This window comes from Candida orthopsilosis, assembly GCF_000315875.1.
Source record: "Candida orthopsilosis Co 90-125, chromosome 1 draft sequence".
NCBI lineage: Eukaryota > Fungi > Ascomycota > Pichiomycetes > Serinales > Debaryomycetaceae > Lodderomyces > Lodderomyces orthopsilosis.
This window is the reverse complement of record NC_018292.1, coordinates 2126655-2152966: the sequence shown is the minus strand read 5'-3', so window position 1 is coordinate 2152966 and position 26312 is coordinate 2126655. Positions and strand designations below refer to the sequence as shown.

The 26312-nt window shown below is 37.2% G+C and overlaps 13 protein-coding genes across 13 annotated transcripts; 4 read left to right on the top strand and 9 right to left on the bottom strand. All coding sequences in view use genetic code 12, as the record gives it.

Moving 5' to 3' along the window:
- Nucleotides 1-976: 976 nt before the first annotated feature.
- On the bottom strand, nt 977-3604 carry CORT_0A09740 (hypothetical protein; the record flags this gene model as incomplete). Its single annotated transcript, XM_003866750.1, has 1 exon — nt 977-3604. One exon carries the CDS (start codon nt 3602-3604, stop codon nt 977-979), a length of 2628 nt encoding a protein of 875 aa, XP_003866798.1.
- Nucleotides 3605-4817: 1213 nt separating this feature from the next.
- CORT_0A09730 (hypothetical protein) lies at nt 4818-6407 on the bottom strand (the record flags this gene model as incomplete). The annotated part of the gene is made up of 1 exon (XM_003866749.1): nt 4818-6407. One exon carries the CDS (start codon nt 6405-6407, stop codon nt 4818-4820), a length of 1590 nt encoding a protein of 529 aa, XP_003866797.1.
- Nucleotides 6408-8240: 1833 nt separating this feature from the next.
- On the top strand, nt 8241-9770 carry CORT_0A09720 (Ime4 protein; the record flags this gene model as incomplete). The annotated part of the gene is made up of 1 exon (XM_003866748.1): nt 8241-9770. The coding sequence occupies one exon, from the start codon at nt 8241-8243 to the stop codon at nt 9768-9770; it is 1530 nt and encodes a 509-aa protein (XP_003866796.1).
- A 37-nt stretch (nt 9771-9807) lies between these two features.
- On the bottom strand, nt 9808-10383 carry CORT_0A09710 (hypothetical protein; the record flags this gene model as incomplete). Its single annotated transcript, XM_003866747.1, has 1 exon — nt 9808-10383. One exon carries the CDS (start codon nt 10381-10383, stop codon nt 9808-9810), a length of 576 nt encoding a protein of 191 aa, XP_003866795.1.
- Nucleotides 10384-10709: 326 nt separating this feature from the next.
- Nucleotides 10710-12968, bottom strand: CORT_0A09700 (Stt3 oligosaccharyltransferase complex component; the record flags this gene model as incomplete). The annotated part of the gene is made up of 1 exon (XM_003866746.1): nt 10710-12968. The coding sequence occupies one exon, from the start codon at nt 12966-12968 to the stop codon at nt 10710-10712; it is 2259 nt and encodes a 752-aa protein (XP_003866794.1).
- A 147-nt stretch (nt 12969-13115) lies between these two features.
- On the bottom strand, nt 13116-15512 carry CORT_0A09690 (hypothetical protein; the record flags this gene model as incomplete). The annotated part of the gene is made up of 1 exon (XM_003866745.1): nt 13116-15512. The coding sequence occupies one exon, from the start codon at nt 15510-15512 to the stop codon at nt 13116-13118; it is 2397 nt and encodes a 798-aa protein (XP_003866793.1).
- An 880-nt stretch (nt 15513-16392) lies between these two features.
- On the top strand, nt 16393-16965 carry CORT_0A09680 (succinate dehydrogenase; the record flags this gene model as incomplete). The annotated part of the gene is made up of 1 exon (XM_003866744.1): nt 16393-16965. The coding sequence occupies one exon, from the start codon at nt 16393-16395 to the stop codon at nt 16963-16965; it is 573 nt and encodes a 190-aa protein (XP_003866792.1).
- Nucleotides 16966-17128: 163 nt separating this feature from the next.
- CORT_0A09670 (Hap42 protein) lies at nt 17129-19186 on the bottom strand (the record flags this gene model as incomplete). Its single annotated transcript, XM_003866743.1, has 1 exon — nt 17129-19186. One exon carries the CDS (start codon nt 19184-19186, stop codon nt 17129-17131), a length of 2058 nt encoding a protein of 685 aa, XP_003866791.1.
- A 352-nt stretch (nt 19187-19538) lies between these two features.
- CORT_0A09660 (Hsk3 subunit of the Dam1 (DASH) complex) lies at nt 19539-19973 on the top strand (the record flags this gene model as incomplete). Its single annotated transcript, XM_003866742.1, has 1 exon — nt 19539-19973. The coding sequence occupies one exon, from the start codon at nt 19539-19541 to the stop codon at nt 19971-19973; it is 435 nt and encodes a 144-aa protein (XP_003866790.1).
- Nucleotides 19974-20129: 156 nt separating this feature from the next.
- CORT_0A09650 (hypothetical protein) lies at nt 20130-20504 on the bottom strand (the record flags this gene model as incomplete). Its single annotated transcript, XM_003866741.1, has 1 exon — nt 20130-20504. The coding sequence occupies one exon, from the start codon at nt 20502-20504 to the stop codon at nt 20130-20132; it is 375 nt and encodes a 124-aa protein (XP_003866789.1).
- Nucleotides 20505-20801: 297 nt separating this feature from the next.
- Nucleotides 20802-21614, top strand: CORT_0A09640 (hypothetical protein; the record flags this gene model as incomplete). The annotated part of the gene is made up of 1 exon (XM_003866740.1): nt 20802-21614. One exon carries the CDS (start codon nt 20802-20804, stop codon nt 21612-21614), a length of 813 nt encoding a protein of 270 aa, XP_003866788.1.
- Nucleotides 21615-21707: 93 nt separating this feature from the next.
- CORT_0A09630 (Mrpl31 protein) lies at nt 21708-22055 on the bottom strand (the record flags this gene model as incomplete). Its single annotated transcript, XM_003866739.1, has 1 exon — nt 21708-22055. One exon carries the CDS (start codon nt 22053-22055, stop codon nt 21708-21710), a length of 348 nt encoding a protein of 115 aa, XP_003866787.1.
- A 2508-nt stretch (nt 22056-24563) lies between these two features.
- Nucleotides 24564-25079, bottom strand: CORT_0A09620 (hypothetical protein; the record flags this gene model as incomplete). The annotated part of the gene is made up of 1 exon (XM_003866738.1): nt 24564-25079. One exon carries the CDS (start codon nt 25077-25079, stop codon nt 24564-24566), a length of 516 nt encoding a protein of 171 aa, XP_003866786.1.
- Nucleotides 25080-26312: the final 1233 nt, after the last annotated feature.

Here is a 26312-nt window from a genome sequence, read left to right as displayed (position 1 = left end):
TTATAGTGAGATTTAGTACCCGTTTTCTATTTTAGCGGCTAACCATGAACAAAAACATCTGGTATTCTTCGTCTTGTATCTTCCGTGTTCTAAACGCCTCGAAGTTAAGGAAGTAATCCCAAGAAGTCCAACGGTCTCATCGTGTAATGTAAACAACTAAAAAGTACAGACGCATCTACAAGCAGTTTTGATGAGTATTCTTTTTCCATATCTTTGAGTTTAAACTGACTCTATGGAATGTGACTGGTTTCATCACATTTTGAATTCAATGCACGGAAGCTTTGCGCATTCCGGTGTTCCGGCCACTTACACCGTTCTTCTATGTATAGCGGCTCTTTTTATACAAAAGTAAAGAATACCCTATTGTGCGTCAAAAAGTGTCTCTTAAATTTGCAAAAATTATCATTTTACCCTCTTGTACTTCAGACTAGGGCGTGTCTACTTTCTCAAGTATTGGGAAGAACATATTCCCTTAACTATTGTGGCATGAACTCGCTTATCAAAAAGGGTAATTTTCACGACCGGATAACTTTGTTGTCAGAATGAGTTTTCACGACTCCGATAATCTCAAGTTCAATAAAAATTTTATAACATGTAACCACTCTACAATTCAAATTGTTTCAAAAATCAACGTTTTTTTATTAAAATTAAACATGTATAAATAGTAATAAACATCTAGTAAAAAGGTTCCAAAAATAAAACGACAACGAATCAGAATCGCACACATTTACCAAAGAGAAGAGTAATTTCCTCCTTTAACCTGATGTCATGAATCGCAATAGCTCACAACAATCACAGAAGGGAAAAAACCTTTCTGTTGCCAACCCAAACCATAAAGTAAGCATCAATAAGAAAGACTCCTCAAGTTTCAAAAGTATCAATCCGTAACTCAATTGTTCATCGCAAATTGAGAATTGAATAAAATAAAAATAAACCGAAAAAAGTTACGTTAAACGTAAATCAAACCACTCTGCCTTTAAGCAAAGACATTGTATGGTACCTTCTTGACATTGTACTTATTACCTTTTCTTGTATGTTTAGTTGGTGGAGGAACGTATTTTGGTTCACCATGATCCTTCTTTCTAAAAACAGTAATTCTAGTACCTGAGGTTCCGTTGGAGTAAACTGAATTCAAATCATGATTTGAGGCACCATTCTTGTAGCGACTGGAGTTGTTGGTATTGGCAGCAAACAATGAAGCACTAGTGCTTGTCATTGATGACAAGTTGGTGGAGCTAGCACTAACCGATGGTTTGGCATATGGAGTGAACAATGATGATGGTTGTCTTGTTGAGCCAGCAGATGAAGAAGCAGAGTAAGCAGAATCAGACTTGGCCATCATGGTTGGCTGCGACACCTTTGGAAGTGGTTTGTTAGCAAGATCTCCATATGGTACTGATTTGGGAAGGGTAGCAACAGATTGTTTTCTAGATGGTGCTGGCGTAGATTTTGGAGTAGCTTTTGGAGTTGAATTTGTAGACTTGGTAGAAAACAATGACGTAACTCTGCCAAAGAAACCATTCTTCTTAGCTGGTGCGCTTGATTTTTCATTAACACCTGTTGAAGATTGCTTTCCCAATTCCAAGTTAGTGACAAAAGCATTAATCATATCGTAGGAATTGTCATTAGCTGATACAAAGCTTTGCATGCTGTCATTCTTGCTTCCCATTTTGAGTGAGCTTGCTGATCTAGCCTTATGTACATATAATGGTTGTTGTGGTTTCAAAGTGTTGCTCATAGATGGCGGACTGTTAATTCTCGGTGTTGAAGGTAATGAAATAGGACCAACATTTTCGGGATAATTGTAACCATTTTGCTCTACTTCCTTCTTCAACACAAATGATGATCTCATGAATCCCAATGAAGCTCTTGAGGTTGAGTTCATTGATAAAGCAGAAGCCGAGTAACTCTTGCTAAGTGAATACATTGATGAATCCCTCTTGTGACCACATTGTGCTTGTGAGGTCTGTGATTGTTGAACTTTAGTGGCTGGGGTAAAGAATTGGAAGTCATCAGATTCAGCTGAGGCATTTCTTGTGTGAACACCAGCACCTTTAACATTATGGTATGAGTCGACGCCTGATGAGATTGAGGATTTGTAATCGGAATGATGTAATGACAATGAACTAGCTCTAGAATCTGACTCACCACAACTTGATCCAGAACTTGATTTCCTTGTGTTCAACTTGTTCTCATCATCAGAATCATATTTTGATGAACGGTCATCATCCTCCACAATTGGAGCCAATCCTTTCAAACCAAATGATTGATAGTCAAAAGTACCACCAGTTAAACCACCTCTGCTCAAAGATCTTTCTGGAACTGAGTTGGAAGCATCTTTGTGTTGCTTGTACATAAAAGCTTCCTCTTCCTGTTCATCAACTTCGGATGATTCAGGTGAAGGAATATCTTCGACCTTCTTATTATCGCCCATTCTTCTTCTTTGTCTGGGATCAAATGGAGTGTCTTCAATTGAATCCTCCGACAAAGCATCATCATCAACTTGAGGATCAGGATATGATTGTTCCCTGGTTTGTAATTTGTTGAATATTAAAGGTGAAGGTTGGTAGTTTTCGGAAAATGATCCTCTTCTACTTGCTCTTGGGGTAGCATAGTCATCAACATCAGAGTCAGCAGCTTGGTCATCCTCATCACTGGTAAACTTGGAGTTGTTGACGATTGAAGACAAACGTGGGGTAGATGGTGATGGTGATGGTGATGGCGACATCGATGAGCCTCTTCTCCTTCTTGGATCAAAAGCTGGTCTTGGTGCGGTAAATGTTCCTTCATCTTCTTCAAGTGGAGTTTGCAAAAATGATTTCAACGAAGATGAAAGATTTGCTTGATGAACTTTTTGAAAAGTGTCAGCAGTTGGAATTTGAACTTGGATTGGTGACAGAGCAACATCAACTGATCTTCTAAAACCCTTATACTTTTCATTTGCCTTCAAATCAATTTCAATCGAGTTATGCTTATTCAAAATTGATGGTTCTTTAGTTTTACCTGGCTTCACATCGAAATCCATAACTGGAGTAGATGGGGTTTGTGGTGTTGGAACAGAATCCACAACTACTGATCCAACTGCAGCAGCATCGTGAGTAGTGGTTCTCGATAAGCTTCTCTGTATATTCAATGGTGGAATCTCAGCCTCATCAATCGAACTGGTCTCACTTGGAATATCATCTACCAATTGCAAAATGGAATTAGCAACAAAAACGTAAACCTTAATCCAAACCAATTCCAAAACACTTGTCCAATGAGTGTTCAACACTTGTTTGAATGTTGTTATCAAAGCATTTCCCATTGGCTCCAAGTACTTGACGGCCGTTTCCGCAAATCTTTGATTTTCCTTGACAAATTGATATAAAAATTCATCCAACAAAACACTATCTTCAATGTTGTCAACAATAAAGCTAAACAAGTCAGCAAATATGTTCGAATGTTCACGAATCACCAACTCGTCATTGTGGAAAATTTGACGTAATGATCTATTTTGATCAAACAAGTTTGGATATAATCTGTGGAAGAAATCATCTTGGTCGGTCCTTGACCATGAAGTTTTGACGTTGTGTACTTCAACTGGGCCCAAGCTCAAGTCAGACATCGTGGTAATATAAATTGTTTCCAGTATGTAGTGTAGGTATTGCTGTTGTTACTTTTCTCTTTGAGATTGTAGGTTTCTTCACGAAGTGGGTATCAAATATTGGTAAGGGTTGAAATTGTACTATGTAAGAAAAAAAAACTGCCGACTTTCGTCAACATATTTTCGAACATACCTCATGGTTTATATATTTGTTATTAATATGGTAAAGTAAGGAAGGTTGAAAGTTGTATAAACATGGTGCAAAACATTCATCAATTACCATTCTAGGTTATCTTTCTCTATGGTTGTAAATAAAATTTTAAACTTCATATTTTTTTTCTCTTCATTTATTTCCCTTTTGGGACATTATGCATAATGGGTTAAGCTACTTGATATACTTTATTTGGTAATTCTCCAGAGAGAAAGAGAAAACGTATTAGTTACTTTGGTTTCTTCGGGGACGGTATTGTGTGGATTGAACAATAGTTGGAGATGAAGGGGGTGTGAATATGAGAAACAGAGACAATGATGGATAGTGTCAACTACAAAATCTTGAGATTAATCCGATCTTGTGGTTGGGTTCGAGATCTCGTACCTGCAAGAATCGTTCGTGAAGTGGGGTACAGAGAAGAGAAGCTGGATGCCAGTGTATGTTCCCATCCCATAGAACCTTACCGCGGATCACAGTACAAACTCACTATTACTTCCTTGAAAGCTTGATTTTAGCAAAGCTAGTGTCAAAAAATTCATTGTTCAGTCACACAAAAAAAGAAAAGGAGAGAGAGACAAAGAGAGAGAAGTTATTTCCCAATCGGGAAGGTCAATTATTTGCATAGTTAACAGACAATGTTGAAGAAGAAATGTATATAGTGTTGAAGACTTTACCCCACTAAACTATTGTCAATTCATAACCAGTCGTTGCTTTACCAGAAAGAAGTATGTTTAGTCGTTCCCTCTTGTGTTTATTAGCTTTTCCTTTAGGTATTGCTGTTGACAATAGCGTTTCAAATCAACAGCAAGGCCACTTCAACCTTAAATTGTAGAAAAATCAGGTACAAAGATCAAGTTCTACGGAAGAGTATTGTTATCGTATTGTTTGTTATTACCCTTTAGACAGCGTTATCTTATTGAAAAAATTACTTCAATTGTTAAATTCAATACCAAATTGCATAACCATAGTTCTACATTTTCATTCTGTATTAATTATGCATTAAAATTAACTCTATATAGTAAATCATATTGCAATACCTCCAAAATTAACCTTTAATGATGGATTACCAACCTTTAACGAATTTGCCAATTGCTTTAATTGGCCATGCGTAAATAAAGTCTTGAAAGGGGCAAGCCTTTGATCATCATGTTCTCTGAAATACGATGCCGACATTGAATATATAATCAGCTGATGAAATTGAGATTTGTAGTGATTGATCAAATATGACATAAACTTTGAATTTCCCTTCTTGACAAGATCGATGTGACCTGGTGTCACTTGTGTTGAATCAAGGGTAAACTTGTCAAAGTTGTGTGTATAATGATTGTCTTCGTCGTGTGCGGCCATTTGTTGAAACAAAGACTTGATACTGTGGCATTCCTGACAGCTGCAAGTGTTCACCATCATATTCCGTGTTAGTTGAATTGATGGTGCCCACCAATTGAAGAAATCAGCTATAATCAACCTGCGCAAGCGAGGTAACATTGATACAGATTTGTTGAATTTATTCCAATCAATCTTACTTCTGTCATTTTTAACGAATTCATTGACTCTGATGTAAATATACTCAAGACTGGTGAATTTACTAAACAAATTGGATAACTGGTTCGACAACAAGAATGCATATTGATCTAAGTTACTCAGATGATTCTTTGAGTTGTGGTTGACGATACTGAGATTCCTCAATTTAGTGAAATAATGACTGTTCTGTGATAATTCGTGATAAAATTCATTGATACACGCACAATCTGAATGCAAACAGTTAAATTTCAATTCCAAATCGGTAAGCTTATCAAAATCAATCATTTGATAATCATGGAAGTTTATAGCTGGTTTATTAAATGAATGCGAGTAAGAAATTGAAACTTTTTGCAAGTTGGGAACTTCTGGATTCAAAGACAAGAAGCATTGGGTTGATAAAGTTGTATTCAAGTTCAATTGCTCCAAATTTGGCATTTTTACTCTCTGAGTTGGAAATTGAACATCGCCAATGATAGTTTCAATAAAGAAGTCCAATGTCTTCAAGTTTGGGCTCCAGAGCGGCAATGAATTTAACTCTTGAGCTCCTAAAATAGACCAATTCGTCAAGTTCCAGACTTTTGATTGCTTTGGCCCACCACTTGATTCAACTTCATCATTCTCCTCCATAATCTCATAACAGTCTTTTGACAAAAATTGAAGTATTGTTTGATTTTTCCGTATATTGTCAATATCAAAGTTGATAAATTCGATATTGTGTTGTGTGTGAGACCAGAAGTTGTCTAATTTTTCATACAAGCCTGAGTAGTCGTACTTGCTAAAGTTTGATTTACAATGCAACTGAATAGACCTGATCTTGAGGAAATTCTGGATTGTCAATGACTCAACAAACTTGCTAAATTGGTGAATGTGTATGTAAGTGCAGTTGTCATTCTCCACAATCGATTGGTTGTCGTCGTCATACACCACAACCTCACGATATAGTCTTTCATTGGCAATTTGATTGAATAATTTTGATGTTTTGGCAACCGAAGCTAAAGTTGATTGATATTCACAGGGGGTTGACAGTATATTCCGAAGTTGTTTATTTACTATTGTTTCAAGCAAATCTGTGTACATATTATTAAAATTCATCGTGAACTGTATATGTTATAGATGTAGGGTGGATGATCTGATGTTAATTGGATCCTAAATCCTGGCAAAGTGTTGATTTGTTTGTAGTGCTGGTTGAATATTAATTTGCACCCAGCAAAAGAATGATCTTATATATATATAGGCGTCTTGTAAAGAATAGTCATTTGTTGTACTATATGCAGTACTCAACGTGTAAAAATACGGGGTATGTGGCATTTTTGTATACACTACTCATTTAATTTCTTTTTTTGTACTGTTCTTTACGCGCAATTATTTTCGGAGCTTAACTTCCGTACGGCATTTGACACAATTGAAGAAATAAAGCCAAGACACGTTTTATGGGGGTGCCACACCGTACAAACGGCACAAGTTCAATATTTGCCATAGTGAGTCTAATTAGAAGCTGGATATACGAAAATAGAGGCAGGAAAGCAGCCATAGCATCTACTTGGCGAACGAATCTAGAGCTGCTCATACCAGATTCTTTACTTTGAAAAGGAGGTTCAATCTCAAATGTAGCCAAGAGGTAGTCGAAAGGGAGAAGAAACTTGGGAAGAGTAAATGTTAGAAATGCCGCCTGTTAACCTTGCTCCTTTCCCCTCAGCCTTGTTTTATTTCAAATTTCGAGTGTCGCTTAGCACCACCCTTCGGCAAGTTGAAATAAAAACGTGAATTTTGTAACATCGAAAGAAAAACAAAAATCAACACACCATAAGAAATTGTGGAGCTACAGCACGCAAAAGCAGAATAACAAGAAAAACTATGGCGCTTCGTATAATGGTGTATTTGTTCATATTCTTCCGGTACCACATGTTTGAAGGATTTACTTTGCTGACAACATTTCTCTATTTCTCATTTAATCCTTTACTTCTTTGTTCTTTTTTCATTTATGTTGGGTTTTGACATTCTGTCGGTTCTAAATTTGGATCTTTCCGCTTGGCCATTTGTTACACAAAGTTGACTTTTGTTGTTTTATTTTCTTGTCATGGTTGTTTATGCTGAATGCCACAGTAGCGGTCATTCAATGGCTGCAATTCTAGATTCTTTTTGACTTCTCGTAATAACTGCAGCAACCACAATTGGCTCAGAAGCTTTCTTTGCGAAATAAGTGAAGTGACATCGTCGTTGAAGTTAGTCACAAATTGCTCTCCTTTGCATGTGAGTACCAAAAATGAATCTTTGAGCTTCAGGCAACCATTGCACCGTCCTTCCTCACCTTTGATACTACCCATGAACACTATAATGAAAGTAGGCTGGTTTTTGTTCAACATTGTGGTACATTTGCCAAACCTATACGAGGTACCAATTTTGAAGCTCAAAAAATATCACTATGGAACACTCCTTGTACTTTAGTCTCAACCAGCTTGGGCGAAAAAAAGGAGTCAACAAGTATACTTTAGACGTGGTTCATAACACTCGCCAGAAACTTGAGAACCGGCAACACTTCACGAGCAAAAGAATGGCTGAATCATGGACGATTTGGCAATAGGGATGACAAGGATTCAACTGACCTACCCTGCGAAGAAATCAAGAACAGTCACAACGCAATATTACATCCCTCTATGAGTATTGATCACAAGTCTCCCTAGTTTGAATTTTTTTTTTGGTTTAAAGAGATTGAGGCATTGAGAGTTTGCCAATGCCCCCCAGTAATGCTTCACCTTCCACACCCGACTCGTAAACTGGGAGTATTCAAACGTATCTGGTGTATCACTATTCTTTCTGACTTTATTGAAATATTTCAATGAATTATTCGAATAAGTAACAAAAAGAAAGTGCTGACACTGATCCTTTCTTTTTGTTTTTGCAACAAACCACACTGCAATCACACCAATGGGTACACTCGAAAGCTTTCAACCTTTTACTGATTTCCTACTTTCCCAAGGGGACATTATTCTATCAATTCCCATTAATGGGGAACTTTGGAAAATTAGGGGCGTTTTTCATGAGTTTTGCAAAGATGATACCTATCACATACCCACCACATACTCGGAGTTCATTGATTACCTTCAACTATTTCAAAATCTCAGTGGGAAATCGTTGCATTTTTCAACAAAATTGCCACTTGCATTGACCAAACTGATTAATATGCCAAGGTTGACGTGGATCAATTACACGGCGTTGAAGATTTTACATTATCGGTTAAGGGGCTTGTCACCACCCGAGGAAGAATTTGTGAAACGAAAGGAGGAGGTGTCATTGCTTGAATTTGCTTCACCAAAAGAGTCTATACCAATTGAACTTGACAAAGTGACTAGATTAACATTAGAGGTCATAATTGGGTTTCTTCATAAAAATACGGCAAAAACAACATTGGGAAGAGAAAGAGCAAAATTGGCAACTTTGAAGGCACCATTTCCACATGTATGCAGTGATAGTAAGCATGCATTGCTGTTGGCCAATGCTGGATTAAATAAGCGAGAGTATGCCCTGAGTTCAAAGCAATTAGCTCCAGATTATATCGTTCATCAAAGAATACATCAATCAAGGAACTTGTTACCTATTGAAGCTTACCAATGTTCATTAAACAAGATCCACTTTCTTCCTATTTTGTATGGTCACACTGATGTGAATTTGGGAGATTGTTCGTACTTAGATACATGCCACAAGATGAAAACCTGTCGTTATCTCCATTATTTCACTTTGAACCCTTGTAAAACGGAGTCAGTGGCGAAGCTGGAGGAAAAGAGTTTGGATTACACTCTTGGTCAATGTTTTACTGAATCCTTTTGCCCAATCACACCTCCACAATGGATCAATTGTGATGTTCGGTATTTGCCTTTCGGTATATTAGGTAAATTTGCTGTGATTATTTCTGACCCTGCCTGGGACATTCACATGTCCTTGCCGTATGGAACATGCAAAGATGATGAGTTGCTAGAGTTGCCTATGCATGAGCTTCAAGATGAAGGGATTATTATGCTTTGGGTAACTGGGCGGTCAATCGAAATTGGACGTAAAGCTTTACTCAAGTGGGGTTACCAAATTAGTGATGAAATGATCTGGATCAAATTGAATCAATTGAAAAGAACTATAGTTACTGGAAGAACAGGACATTGGTTAAATCATTCAAAAGAGCATTTGTTAGTCGGACTAAAGGGTAACCCTAGCTGGCTCAACTTGCGAATTGACACCGATGTTGTAGTTAGCAGTACGAGAGAAACTTCAAGAAAACCAGATGAGTTCTACGACATCATTGAACGATTAGTTGGTACTCATGCAAGAAAATTGGAAATTTTTGGACGAACTCACAATACTAGACCAGGGTGGTTGACAATTGGTAACCAACTACAAGGTGTATCATTACACGAGCCTGAAGTTAAATACAACTATGAAATATACAAAAGCCAAACCTCAGACTGACTTCATCTAAATAAATACCCCACTATAGTCCCTTTTATTAAGACTTGGCCTTTTGTGACTTTTCTTTCAATCTAAAATCTCTCACTCTTTTTCCGGCTTCGTTATCCATGGTCTTTTTCAAATCCTTTCTTAACCCCAAAAAGAACGTAATTTCAAAAGCAACAAAAAATGGAGCCAAAACTAAAGCCTGTAATAAATTGTCAAGCAATGCTGGTGCTCTCTTTTCATGGACTCCATGACCATAAAATTGAGCAATCCAAGCAAAAGTATGAGCTGCAATTGCATAATTGACAAATTCGCTAGATGTAGGTGATGAAGTTGCTGATAAAGATCTGTAATAATTGCCAATATAGTATGCATAAGTTACCAACACGGATGCTGAGGGAACTCCAACTTTCCAATCTAAGGAGATGTAATACAAACCATAAATCCAAGCAACGACATTACCAACATTGATCAACGGGTTGGATGACACAGAAGGTAAAGCAACGGGAGTTAAGAATGTGATCGCCGATAACAAAATAATTGGAATACAAATCAAATGTATCGTCACATTGGTATTGTTGAAATGGTAGGATCTATAGAAGATCAAATGTTCAATTAATGTGGTCATTTTTGGAGACCCTAGTTATGCGTCGTAATTGTGAGGTGTCAGTTGTTGAGTTTTGGAAAAGATATTGATGATAAATATGTGACCCTTGGGCGAATAAAAACTCAAGTAGCATCTCCCCACTTTTCCCTCCTTTTTTTTTTATTCTTTAAAAATGCGCGGTACAAAGACTTGATGAAACTTGACGGAAAAAAGTAATTGAGACGGATACTGAGTGCGGGAATTTCTAGATCGTGGTTTCGTCCTCGGAGTTTTAACGCACAAACAAAGTTTTTTTTAATTCCGCTTTATGTTTAAAAATAAAACTTTACACACAAACTCTATACATCTTACTCTCTAATATCCAAATTTGGCCTCTTTACCAATCTATTCTTTTTTCCTTTAACTTTATCGAATTTTGTAGCCTGGTTCAAATCTCTACCAACATTATCCAAATCTTTAACCTTGTAAATTCTAACAATCCAATTTTGAGAAGTAAAGGCTTCATCAACAACATTTAATTCTGGTGGTTCATCAGCGGGTATTTGTTGGTTTCTGACTCTATCAGCTCCATCACGTCCGCCGTATAATTCAGCAAATCTGTAATATGATAATTTGTACATCAATGAATTTTTCATGGCTTTTGATGCATCCTTATCTACTCTGTATTCTCCTCTTTCTGTGAAATAGTCTCTTTCTTTGATCTCATCAGGCCAAATACCCTCAGCAATTCTCACCATCCACAAGAATTTATTGATATCATCACCTGAATACCCAATGACACCTCCGAAAATTACAAGCACATAATCAACATCGTGTTGTCTCAAGATTTCATAAGAAACATTTTCGGGTGAAGACATGGCTTTTCCAACAGTTGCAATATGAGTATTGTTCCATGTGTTGTTATCAACCAAAGTGGTTCTATCAGCCATACCTCCAATTTGGTATCCATAATCCCACCAAGACATAATCTTTGCATCTTCAGGTGTATTCATTCTCAACCAGTAATAAGCTTCTCTGTAGTCATCAATGAGAATTTGTGATCCATCTGCAGCACGAGAAGCAAGCACAACTGAGGGTGAGGAGTAAGCATTTGAAGTTACCCAGGTACAATGCATAACAAAGTAAAACAAGTAAAACGCAAATGACAACAAAACAATCAATTTTGAAACTAATGCAGCAATCGGCAACTTCTTGCTTGTCTTTGAGCCAGTCTTCTCAGTAAAGATGTCAACAACATTCAAATATATATCAAACAATTTGGACAATGCAATCGCACCAGCAATACAAATGACTGGTGTCAAAGTCAACATCAAACGAACCATAACACCAGCGAAATAAGAGCACAAGACACTGTAAATAATAACAAACACGTGTTCATCTCTTAATTCCTGGAAGCACAAGTAAATACCTGCTGGGAATAACCAAATCAACATTGAAGTATCGAAAAAGAACGCTGGCCAAGCTGTTGGTTGATGTTCCGAAACTGAAGCAATAATAGGAATATGGATTTTTGCATAATTAGTATCCCAAAGTGAGTAGAATCTACCAGTCCAAGGAGCAATCCATCCCATGGCAGTTAATCCAAATAACACACCAACGCCCAATACAAATACCAACGAAGCAGATACAATCAAGAAAGATTTGAATTGCTTGGATGGAACTTTGGATTTGACGTAATCACCAAAAGCTACTAATTGCAATAATCCAAACACACCCAAGGCTGCCATGTGGTCATTTGATCTAATTGGTAAGAATCCAACAAAAGGAATTTGCATACTTGCCAAAGTTCCTAATGCATACCATGTGGTGTATGCAGTATACAACTTAGGGTTATACCTACCCATCAACAACAACACAAACACATGCAATGGAATCAAGTTGGTAATGAATACATAACCACCCCAAGCACTAACCATGTAGAAGTAAAACAATGCAGTCAATGTGGCGAAAAATATAGATCCAAACTTCATTGACTTGATCCAAAAGTAAAATGTAGCCATCAACAATGTAATTGCAATAGCTTCATTATCATAGGATCCAGCAACTGATCTTGAAATATAACCAGGTGCGATACCCATAAAAATTGCTGCTAACAATCCAGCATTTGAGTCCTTCATTTCCTTGGTCAAGAAATACGTAGCAATTGCAGTCAACCCACTAAACACAGGAGCCAACATAACACAAATGTTTCTAATATCAACTGGCAAGCTCAACCATTCTCTCAACACATGCCATATAGCACCTGAAGTAACCATCAATCCAGGATATAGTGTACCTCCAGTAACTCTTCCCAATGGGTACCATGTTCTATCATCGAACCAGTTTAAGAACTCATAAAACGAATGCGTTACCAAATATTTTGTAGCTCTGAAGTTAAACCACGGGTCGAATTCATGAATAATCGATTCGAATCTAATAACTGAAAATAAACGTGACGAAATGGCTGCTCCGGCAATTGATATCAAAATAATTACTTTAAGTAGTGATCTTATTAGTTCGACATCAATCCCCAACACTTTCAATTGGGTCGATTGTGGTTTCATGGTTTGATTAGTGGATACCATGATTGTGAATCGTAGAAGGCTATACAGTGTCTGTCTTGACATTTTCCTGAAAAAAAAATATGTTCGGCACAGATACCGCACACGGTGTACATTCTTCAAAGTCGCGACATTAACTTACATGACACAATTCACATCAAAGATAACGAATAAATATGATTAAAAAGCAAGCTTATTAGATCTACATATAAGTTAAAAGGAACTCCATGTCCAGTTTGCAGGAACACTTCCAACTAATTGATCAGCTCTGTTGGCACTGTTGGTGTCTCCACTTGCACCAACAATATTTCCCTTCAGATCAACATGACCCCGCCTTGACGCATGTCTATCAAGATCTTTATACAGCTGCCGTATTTGTTCTTGCTTAGATGGGTGTAGTGACTTGTTCATAACGTTATTCTCAACATGACGATTCAAGTCCATTGGAGATGGCAGTTTTGTATTTGATATATTTACCCCAAATTCTCGTTGAATAAATTCGTTATATTCCATTATACAATTATCGCAAACTTTTGACAATGTTCCTCTTCCACCCGTGGTAAATTGTGCCATTCTATTAATGTACAAGGAGTGTGATGTATGCTCTTTGCAAAATATCCCGCCACATTTTCGACAGTGGTGTCGCCTCTCGAAAAAATTAAATGTCTTGTTACATGAAGGTATACCACATGTAGTCACAGCTTCGTCCTTCACCCAATGTTTCCTTGTTGGTGGTGCGTTGGATACATAATCAAAGGACCTACCTAGATTGCCCGCACTAAGAAATCTATTCAATGAAGCAAACTTTGGCGAGCTAGTGGAGTCGATGGATCTCGAAGAGTCGGTTGATTTTATTGACGCGGTTGATGAATTTACACTCTTTTGACCAAAGGCTTGAAGATGTGCTTCATAATTGTTTTCAGGGCTTTGAGTAGTTAGTGGAGTGGAAACCATGTCTGGCGAGTTTGATGACGATCGATTAGGGTACTCATAACACCCATTTTGTGTCATACGCAAAACAGCTGGAATGTACATCGGCGTTCTCAACCCCTTTATTTGCTGCAACTGTCTAGTAGATCTTGCATTTGCATTCTTGTGATGGGAATTTGGCTGAGACTGTTGCAAATGGCATTGTACTTGCAAATTATTAGTAGGAAGGTTTTGTGGTGCCGATGAGTTCAGTGGCTTCCTCCTGGTATTAATGTCTTGTGGTGGGATTACTGCAGCAGGAACTCTTGATGACGATGGGGTAAAGTGGGACCCATTCAAATGTTGTGTATGTTGCTGTGCTGGATTCTGCTTGGAGGAATCAAGTTGATATGAGTATTGAGGCTCTCCTTGGTGCATATTATTCTTTGAAATTTTGTCCGTCTGCAGTTTAAGAGAATCCATTTGTTGCTGTCCCAATTTATGATGATATTGACTGATATCACTTTCCCTTTTCGCGGGGCCCGCATTTGCCACTTGTCCCTCTGGTAGACTATCCAACGACGGCTTTGCGCATATTTGTGAATGTGACAACCTTTCCGAATGGATAGTTGAGGAAGAAGGTGAAGATGATAGAACTTTTGGCGTCACTTTTGGTTGTCTAGTTAGACTAGCAAATGATGACAAATCAACTTCTGCCGGTTGGTAGGGCTCCTGTCCTTTTGATTTCAACTTACTATCGCTCTCCACAGCTTTGGGAATGACAATATCATCTGGATTGGTAATAGGTCTCGGAGATAAACTCAATTTTTTCAATGCATTCAATGTTAAGTTTCTTTGTTGTGATAAGGTCTCTTCGTCATTCGTATATTCTGTACCCTCGTCGTTGTCACCATCATTACTCGAACTGTTGTTTGTAGTACGTCTCGATCTATCACCTGCTGGCCTGTCGTGAAATGGCAACTGTTGGCCAATCTGCAACTCTTCATTCAGTTTTTGAGTAGATAAACTAGATAAAACAGGTGCTTGGATAAATGACTGGAAATTCTTGGAAGTGTTCATGGTGGAGTTGGATCTCGTAAGTTGAGTGTTGTTGCCCTTTGTGCTACTATTTCTATGCAACCCTGGTCCATTCATTCCTGGAGGTTGATTCGTAGTACCATTAGCTGCGGTTAAAGGTTGTATCTGGTGTTGTTTGAGTGACTTCAAGGATGCAAGTGATAGGACTGATTGGTACGATTGAGTGCGAGACTTGCTCAAATCCTTCTTCGTAAACATCAAATCTGACTTGTTGTAGGATTCTGATGGTGAGTGCTGCTCTTCATTCTGATCCTGTGGCAGATTGCTTTTATTAGAGTTGCTATTGTGACTATGATGGGATGAATTTGGAGATGGTAGTTGTTGTTGCTGCAGCTGCAGTTGAGAATCCTGGGAAGACTGCGTTTCCAGTTGTTGCTTTTGCTGACTCCTCAAATCATTTGAAGAGTCATGACTAGTCTTGTCCACATCTCCTCTCTGTTCCACTCTTGTTTCATTAACATCACCCAGTATCCTCTTTTCTTCAGTGGATTTTATGTCGTACCTGGTGTTATCTTTGACAGCATTTGAATTGTAGTCATTGTCTTCTCTATTTGTTGTGTTTGCTGGGGTGCTTTGTAATACAGAGGCTGCAGTCTCTATCATAATATAGTATACAAAATTAACGACTTCTGTTGTCCGTGGTGATGGTTGGAATAATGGAGGTGGTTATGTATGAACCAAGTCAGTAGTTGTTGTTATGTGGTTGGTGGTGTATGTACTATTAAAGGTATTTCTTATAAAGAGATTGTAGTGTGTTTTTTTGAGTGCTGTGTTACTTTTTTGTCCACGCAATAATTAACAGATAAAATAAAATTAAAATAAAATAAAATTAAAAAACAAAAAAGAGACGAACAAACCTTTGTCTTCTTCATTTCGTCCTTAACTGGTAAATTATAATAATCTACCTTATTAAAAGAATAGACTTTGTTTTAAACAGCAAAGGGATAAAATCAATGGAATTAGTTCACAAAACTAAGCGCCAATTACTGTTCTTCTCTCAATCACTCACTTTGCGGAATTACAATGCGCCAGACCATTCAAAGGTTAGATGCAAAGCTCAAAGCCAAAAAAGAGAGAGAAAGGAAAACAATTGTAAAATAGAATATAACGGGTGTCACAAAAGTATGAATGTTTTTTGTTGAAGAGATAGATGACAAGATTGAAAGAGACAAAACAATAGACGAAATATTTGATGCTACCACGTAGATTTCAATTGGTATCGCCAAAATTAACTCTAGTGCTACCAACTGATAATTAAAAATTCCACTCATTTAATTGGATAAAATTTTATATACAATAAACAACAATCCCGGGGAAAAAGGAAAAGGAAAAGGAAAAAAAACTTAGAGATAGAAACTTTATAAAGAAAGGAACTCTTTGCAATAATCTTTGGGGAAAGCACTTTAGAAACGGGTTTTTATATTCATCCATCGTCAACCATTTGATCCTCATTATTAACTAACATATTCATATCTGCATAAAAATGATTTCCCGTGTCGGTTTATTAAACAAACAGACTATAAGCTTAGTCACTAGAAACACCATCAACATCACTAAAGCAAGAACCACTGGTCTTAATGGTGCTGCTGCTGCTAACTCCTTACTCCTCAAAAGACTCGTATCAACAGTACCCACTACTCATAACGAAGAACAAGAAGTACTTGTAGCACAACGTAAAAATAGACCAGTTTCACCACATTTGGAGATTTATCAACCACAATTAACTTGGTTATTATCAGGTTTACATAGAATCACTGGTGTTGCCATGGCTGGTGCCTTTTATGCCTTAACTTGTACATATGCCGCCACTTCAATCTTGAATATTCCATTTGATGCTGCTACTTTAGTTAATGCATTTGCTAGCTTACCGGTTTATTTACAATATGGTATTAAGGCTGCTGCTGCTTTCCCATTTGCTTTCCACTCATTTAATGGTGTAAGACATCTTATTTGGGATCTTGGTAAAGAATTGACCATTAAAGGTGTTTATCGTACTGGTTACATTGTTTTGGGAGCCACTGCTGTTTTCGGATCATATTTGGCCTTTTTCTGGTAAGTATAGACTAGTTGTTAATAAACAGATGTATATTCAGGAGGAGCGTTCACATGTGCTGCGAAAGAGGTAAGTTCGTCGTCAGCCGTTGTGCGCTTTATGAATACCTTAATCTATGCCCATTATTACCTATATATATCGTAAATCATTGTCATAAACTGACCCCCTAATCCAATCGACTAATTTCCAAATCCGAATCAAAACAAAGACACGGTGTGTCATTAGTACAGAAGCCACAATTGAATTTCACTTTTTTCTTCATAATTATATCATTAGTAATAGGATTTCGTTTCGTAATTTCAGTTCCATTTTCTTCATTTTGTCTAGCTGGTTCGTTAATAGCTGGATCATTTTTTTCTTCATTATGCTTGTGTATCACAACTTCACCCATTTCCGTCTCCTCTGTTGGTGTTGTATCATCCAACGCCAATTTACTTAAAAAATCATGTTCATCAACATGGAAAAACTCACCATCGTTACCAGCATCACTCTCAACTCCAAATTTTGTCGCTTCAAAATCTATAGTCAAGCTATCACCAGTAGCTTTTATTCTATCGCTATCGGCCAAAATTCCCACAGTTGATGGAGATGCTTCAATTGTTTCTGTTTGCAAATCCATTTCCATCATATCTAAATTGGGATCGTTAAACAAGTTTGAAGCATTTAAAGGACGTAACAAATCCGGGGTAAATGGCGATTTGGGGCTTGTGTGCTTTGGTGTAGTTACCGATGTTGATGAGGAGGCTTTGGGTTTTGTACTCTCTAAAGAGTCAGGTTGACTCTTACCCATCTTCTTTTTGTTTGCCTTTTTCCCGTTCTCTTGATTCAACATCTTAAAACGGTTTCTCAATTGTACATAGTTATCTATTTGTTGGTTCAAGTTATCCGAATTAGATGTGTGTTCATCTGGCTGTCGCTTAGCACTCTTAATTATATCTGAGGATTTGCTAAGATAAGTTAAAAATTTGTTCAAATCATTCAAATTGTTGATTGAGTCCAATTGGTCACATTTGGATTTGGTTAATGTTGACGTTATTCGCTGAGAATTAGATGCAACTTTAGTAGTATTTTTCAAAGCATCAAAAGTGATGACTCCATTTTGTACAAAGCTCAACTCTTTGATTTGGTTTGTGAGCACCTCAACATAATTTCTTATAATCTCTTGCTCTTTTAATTTTGACAAGTAGGACATCTTTAATTCTGTCATTTGGACTTTTGGGTCTTCGGATTTTGTTGAGGGTGGTGGAGGCGGAGCCGGTAACAGTTGTTTCGGTATGGTGTTGGGTTGTGGACCTGGGTTAGCTCCATTTGTTTCCTGTGTAGTTAGTTTCACCTCCGGTTCAACAGCTGTCTTCGTTGCTGCTACGGGTATGACTCTTTCTTCTCTTTTTATAGTATTAATAGAGGGTTGCGTTATATCACTTGCCGTGGGTTCTCTCGATTCACCAATTTCTTTTTTATTTGAGCCTAATAAGCCAGCCGTTGTAGGTGCTGTATCGGCTTCTTTTTTGATGGTGGGCATCGTAGTTGTTGCAACCATCGTAGAACTTTTCCCCTCCGTGCCATGCTCTATTTTTCCCTTTAGATCACCATTTTTACCATTTGTCTCCAACTTTGGCTTATTTTTCCTCTTTGTTCCGTTAGTTTGGTTCTTTGTGACTTTGTCACACTCTGTCCCAGTTCGTTTCCGGCCAGGTCGTGGCCTAGGAGGTAGTATCCATTTCTTGGACGTGTTTAAGTTAGTGGCATCTTGAGTCAATGATGATTTCATCAGTATTTGGAACTTACTGCTAGGTATTGGATTAAACTTTGTTGTCAATGGCACTGAGCTTGATGGTTTTGGTGCTATTGCTGGCTGAATTTTGGCATACTTGGGGGCGATATGTAGTGGGTGTTGCCGTACATTTTGGTGCTTTGACGGTACCACTAAATGTTTTCCTTTGGGTTTTGTACTGTTGTGGTTATTTTGTGCTTGTAGTTGTATTTGATTTGGTGACTGGTTCGGGATTAGCTTTGAATGTTCGGGCTGATTAGTAGATGTCGATTTGATTGGAGGGATCAGATTTCCAGACACCTGGCCCGCGTTTCCTGAAGTGAGACTATTCTGCAGGTGCAACGAGTTTCCGTTTATTGGTCGCTGCTCAACTCCCTCACTAGACGACTTATTTGTGTTTCCATTTGCTGATGGATTTACCTCCATCCGCAATGTCGACTTGTCATTCATGATTCAATCGTTTTATAAATTTTGAATACGGCAAAGCCCTGGTTACATTTAAGTACGGCTTGTGTGTCTCAACTATTTTGAAGCGTTCTGATTAATAATATTTCGATTCCGGGAGTCGTTACAGTATTGGCCAGCAAAGTCTGGGGATGACTGAATTTCCTCACTAAAATGGTTATTTCGAGTTTGTACGCGGCTGTGTGTGTCTATAGTCGTAGATGTGTAATAACGTCACTAATGGCTTTTTCCTTTTTTCAGTCGTTCAAGGCTGGTTTTCCCTTTAATTAGTTGTATCGTCGAACAATTTTTACCTTCTATCTGTCTTTAGAAGTGACTTCAATTTAGTTTTATTCCGATGAAAAAGTTCTTTAACCGAAAGAGACCTATTCACAGAAAAAAAAAAAAAGAAAAGACGAAATCAGATCACGATAATACCCGAAACTATAAACAAACCATAACCAATATACACAATAAACATATTTCAATGTCCGCACCATTAGATACGCAACACCTGTCGAAACATGGCCACAATCATCATCAACAGAATACTCATCGCCAGTCGAATGTACTGATATCTACGTCAACCATAACACAGCGACAATTGAGTCATTTAAATTCGCAAGTTGCACAATTACATGCCAATTTATCTGACTTTAATGATTTGGTAACAACTGCCAGTGAGCAATATAAAAACATTGAAATGTTGGGCAAGATTCATGCTAGTTTACTTATGGGTAGTAGAAAGATTTTCGAAGAAGAAGCCTTTGATAACCAAACAGAACCCAAGTAGGTTCGGTATGTGGAGGTCACCTCTAGCTGGATTAGGGGGGGGAGTTATTTTCGTTTCGAAAGAGAGCTTATGGAGTAGCCAATTCATCTTGTTTTGTATTATTTCAAATACCATTAACTATATACACAAGTAAATATATAACACTATCGTTTACCATCATATCTCTTTACCTTCTTGTTGTTCCTGCAACTCCTTTAACTTTTGCTTGTACAACTTCTTCTTTTCGATCTTCTCTTTTATGAATAAATCCCGTTCTTGATCCAAATACTCTCGTTTTTGGTATTGAGCTACACAATCCAAACTGGCTTGATTGGCTGGTTTACATTTCTCAATAGCCTCAAGTGGGTTAGCATACAGGTTTGAGCACTCGATATATCTCCTGATTAGCTCATCACATTGAGCAAACGCTTTCTTTCTCCAGCGTTCAAAAATTGCTTTCTCTTCTTTAGGTGTTATTATCCATGCTGGCAAGTTAGGGTTCGTCGGGAGCTCCACATCAGAATAACCTTTCTTCTTCTTGGGGTAGCTCATGTCGTGTAGTAAAGCGTTGTGGTATAAGGAACTAGCAGCGTCTGGTGATTTATCAACTACTGGCAGACAAAATTGTCAATAAATTTTCTCTCCTTAGTTAATCTCTTACTGTCGCATTGTTGTTGAATGTCGCGTCAATTATGTGGGCTTCTGTAAACAAATGAGTTTTGAAAAAGTGTACACACAAACAAACCCCCAGCTTAACCATTTCCTTCAAAATTACCCCTTTCGGCCTTCAGCAGTAATAAAGCTCCCTTCACACCCCTTCACACACCCACTCCTACCATTAATCAATCAATGAGTGATACTTTGGAGCCACAACAACTTCAAGTCGGAGTTGAAGATGCGACTGCTGACCAGTCACTAGATGCATCAACCGCACTTCAAAGTCTTATTAACGAACTAAATGAAGGTGATATACTAGTCATGGCAGATGAGATTGAAGCCTGTATTGCGCGAACACAAGAAAGACGTGAACGAGAGTTGGAAGAAATAAACCAATCCAATGAAGAACTAAGGGAGGAAATCAAACGTAAGGAAGAGAATATTCGGACTCTCACCAAGATTAATGATGTGAAGGCTGATTTGATTAAAGTTAATTTTGATATTGCAAATTTTGACTTTTCACCCGTTGATAAATCACAAGACTTGTTCCAAGCAATTCGGATAAAGGATCTGGAACTTTACAACTTGAAAGTGGCTTTGACTCAGGAGAAAAGTGATTTAAATGATGATTTGGGTCAATTAATACAAAAGAGAACTAAGTTGCAGAACGAATTGAATGAACTTAATGAGAAATTGGAAAACCCAGAACCTAAGGAAAATATTGATCCTGAAAAGTTAAGAGAATACGATTTAGCATTACTAAAGATTAACTTTTATCGAAATTTGGGTATACGTATTGAATCATTCAGGAAGCCAGAACTGACGCCAGGAGCGGCCAGTGAGGCAGCTACTACTCAAGATCCCGAAAATGCAAATGATTTGTCCGATGATCCTGAATATGTAGTTATCGTGACAAATAGCGAAGGTGAAGTGAAAACCATGCCTGTTGGCTTGAGTTGTCCTGAAGAGTCCGTGTCCAGATTCATTTGGGAGAATATCGATTGAAATATACGTCGGTTTTGTTTTCATGTATTCATTGAAAAACATATATACAGTGCACCTCTCAATTTTTAAACTCCTTCTAATTCGTCTAACCGTTTAAAAGTGTTTAGGATTCTCTCTAAATGATAATTTGGTCCATTTAGGCACCCTATGAATCGGTTTTCTGTAATCACGCGAATGTTTGCTGAATGTGGTGTACTTATCCCGACTGCTCATTTCGTTGAATCTAGGCATATCAAATTTCAAATGGTCGATCTTGGGGTATCCTGTTCTGTCACCCATTTTCTTGTCATCTTGTTGCAGTTGAATTAAACCACGATATATTTGATCAATGTTGGCATCTACTTGTTCACTTCTTTTGCGTAAATTGACCCTCTGGGTTGAGGTTATATGAGGAGTAAACTTCCAAACGTAACCACCCGATCTGACTAACGAAGGGAGCATCTTTGAATGATTGTGGAGATGATAGAAGGTGTACACGCTAACTGTGAAAAAAATTTCAAGGTTTCCATTTTGAATATGCTTATTGGTGCTACCATGTGTGTGTTTGGCTGCCACAAGATCTGGCACGCAAAAGAGTGACTTAATACAAAAACCAAGTTGGTATTGGAGTAATATTTGCTACTGTATTGAGCCTTTACTCGATTTCTTTGTTTTATTTGTATCTTTAATTGATGCAAACGATACTAATTCATTTGGTATTAAATTGATGCAAAAATGGATTACTTTGGACATTGGAAATGATATCAAATAAGTAATTTTCAGAAAAATGAAAACATTATTAATTGCAACGAAAGTCTAGTCTACTCCAGCCGTAAATACGAGACATATATGTACTTCTAGAACAGGTGAATTCAACGACAAAAATCTACATTACGAACAAATCTTTATAATGCCTCTAACTTATTTTGAAGCATTTTAGAGTGGCACTATATTAACAAATAATACTTAGAATCATTACTTACATCCATTAGGATACGTAAGATGGTCATTTTGAGTTTAGTAAATAGTGGTATAAAGCCATAAAGTACTCTGTTCAAGAATCTAGACGCCTAAGTCTGTAGAAAATTTTCAAAAGGGATGGATTAAGAAAGCTGGCCAAAATTTGTGTAATTTTTGTCGTTTTCTCAAAAATTTCGAAAAATTTCGTTTTTTGTTCATGACAGAATTAGGAAGGTGAGTCCACGCACGTGATAAGTGTTGCGATTCACCTAATAAGTGACACGACAGAAGGGAGCTACTCAGTTTGATGTTTACAGATACCATGTCCTAGAGCGCATAGTTAGAATAAAAGCATCAATTTAAGCGTCTCAGAGTATTTTAATAGTTTGAGTAATGCTTTTGACACGTTTCGTGGAGCTGCGAAATCACTCAGGTATGTTTTCATATACTCTAAAGCTACCAAGTGTACAACGGATTTCCGCTTAATACATTAGTCGTAAACAACCTCAACAAAACTTACCAAGGGCACCTTTATAATCGGTCGGTAGAGAATAGGTTTTGTTTCTTTCAAAGATGTAACCATGGAGAAATCCAAAGGGATAACTGCAAAACCTTGCGTTGAGAATTGGTAAGCAGCTTCGGTGTAGTTTAACATTTCGGAGTTGATGCAGCGAAAGCACTATGTGCACTGTATTGTCCTCTAACCTGTGTCGCACTTAGTATTCTAATCTTCGTGAGTCACGTCAATATTCACATGACTCAATCTTGTGAATCATTTTCCTCTTCGCGAGAATGTCGCCATATTGCCAAATGCACGTGAAAACTTTTAATTTTTTTCTCTATTTCCTTTGTGGTATTGAATTAAAAAGAATGACCACGCGGGTAATGCCTCTTGTCGTCTAAGTAATGGCTACTCTGAGTTTAAGCCATCGTAGAGTCTCTCTTTCAGCAGATATTCACAGGTCAATAAGGTCAAGTTTCTACAGTTATAGTACAGTTTTACTTTGATTTAATATTTCCATATTCGGATATTACTAACATCACGACATGCGCCTCTGTGTTTGAAATAAAAAAAAATTAGACACAATTTTTTAGGACATTTTTTTTTCCGTAAGTTAATCTCCGAGAAAATCGAGAAGGCAAAAGAACAATAGGGATACAAAAGATAATTAAAACTTTTGCATGACGACAAAAGTAAACTAAATAAACATAAGAGATCTTTAAATGCATAATTACTTAACTACATATGCAGAGTGAATGAGGTATAACAACATCTGAAATTTCCATAAACAAAATAAACAACGTGTATTAATGTTTCAATTGCTAAATATGACAAAACATTTTGAGTTTGGTTTTGAAAATTTCAGGTTTGATGATATCAACATAGTTTAGTATATGTCTTTGTAGTAGGATTTAGAAATACTCCATGTTTCCGCTTCTATTCTCCTCCCCCAAAACGACAGGGGGACTTACCACGTGTTTTATCTCTCCACTATTTATGACCTGATTGTTTTCAAAGCCTATTGTATTGCATTTCTATGTACAGTACTAATTGTTTGCCCTCTATTTTTTTCTTCACTCCTTTGTTTTGACACATTTTTGTGCGAGTGAGGGGAAAAACGTGGGAAGATTCATGCGCTTGACGGAGGGGGCATATGCAGATTTTTGCCGTCTTTACGGACCCAGTCGTACAGTTTTTTTCACTTGATTGGAAAACGGGTCCTCTACAGCTTCCACGATAAGTCTACGTGATTAATGATCAAATGGATAATGAATTGTAAGTTATATGTGTATTATAAGTCAAACTATATATATATATATCTGTCCCACTCCAATCCATATATCTCCTCTCCTAAAAAAAATTTGTTGTCAAAAAGCTAAAGCGTCTCTTTGTATAAAATGCTATGTGTATGAATGAAATGTTGTTGTGATTATCACACCAAGTAGAATTAAAACCTCTCCCAATTGTATTCCCAATGTAAACACTTAATAGTATTATGACCGTTCTTTTTACAAGGCAGTCAACCATTTACGATAATTGTGTGATGTGGAATTTATCAACTCATTGCTGGTTTTATTACTGGTGTAATTGGTATTGGATTTAACTGAGTAATTCAAATCAAAATAATTCAAATCATAATGACTGTCATCTTTTGTTTCAACATCGATATGTGAAGCCAACATCAAGGGCGATGACACAGATTGTAGGTGTTGTTGTTGTTGTTGCTGTTGTTGAAGATACAAAGCCGGTGTCAATAATGGTGAAACCATGTCATTTGGAGCGTATTCATTACTATTGCTGGCGGTGGTCGACACTGACGATACCGAGTTGTTATGGTGATACTGGCTTTCATTGTGATGATGTGATGATGGATATTGCTCAAAAGATGTAGCAGTGTAGTTATTACTTGATTGCATTGATGATTGGTACTCTATCGATTTACACTCTTCTGAGCAATATACTGAATTTGTTGGACACAATTTGTCACAATGTATACAGTAGTTGTTAAATGCAAAGTCAGACATGGTTGTGAAATGCTTACGTAGTTGAAATATATGCAAAGGTGTATGAAGGTCTATAATAGGGGGAAAATGTGGTACTAGTAATTTAAAAATAGTATCAGTTGTAGCAGTAAAAGCAATAATAGTAGCAGTGGTAGTAAATCAAAGTGACTGTAATGCTTTGAGGACTTCTATGCTTTATCCTTCGAGTAGGGTTGTATAGTAAATGTTTGGAATAGTTTGAATAAAAATTTTTTTGACTTATTGGAATTTGATCTTCCTTATATATAAAGTGTTGCTACATACTAAGAAAAAAAAAAAAGTATGGCTTTTACGTTGTATGAGTAATAACACAGTTTTCACAGTTTTCACAATTTACACAATAACCGCATTAACACCACACTTATACCACCAACACCACAGTTGTTGCATAAAAATTTTATTTTTTTCATTTATTTTTATTTTTATTTTTATTTATATTTTATTTTTTTATTGTTTAAAACGAAAATTTTTCCAGCCCACGAGTGGTTGCAATTCTTTTATTTGCTCAGACACAAGAAAAAATGTCGTTCAGCAAACAAAATGTCTCTTACACACATGTGGGTTCTAATTCTAGTCCTTTTTGTCTACAGTCTCTACCTACTTCGGAATTCAAGGCTGCTCAAAACCCAACAGATGCACAAAACACACACATAAAAAACATACCACATGGTTAAACTATACGGATCACGACTGTAAAGGAGAAAAGTCTCTCCTTTTCCTACAGTGAGTAATAACTGCCTCCTCTTTATAAAGTACAGAAACTTACATAAGAGCGAGGAAAGAACGAAAGAATGTGACATTATTATTTAGTAACATTAGCCAACGGTCATTAAGAGGCAAGAAAATAAATTTTGTCTGTTCTGTTTTTTTCTGTCTTTTTCTGTATTTTTTTCTCCTCACTCTCCTCTCTCCCCGTCTATCTTGACCTACCAAATTTGGTTTTATTTTATTTTTTCGCGCTGTTTTCTCTTCAATACCGAACATCGTTGTACCACCTCCGACCTACGCAGCTCGAGGAGGATTTTTTTCTTCTCTTCTCGATGGCGGAATCGCGAGCAAACAACCCACCACCACCACTACATTTTGTGTTGAGCAAGCAATCAAAGAGTTGTAAAACACTTGTGTTTTTTTTGTTAGGGCGTTTACTTTAGTGTCCATGTGGTGGACTGAAAGGATCTGGCCATAAATCTAGACTTTGGCTCTTTTTGGCCAAGC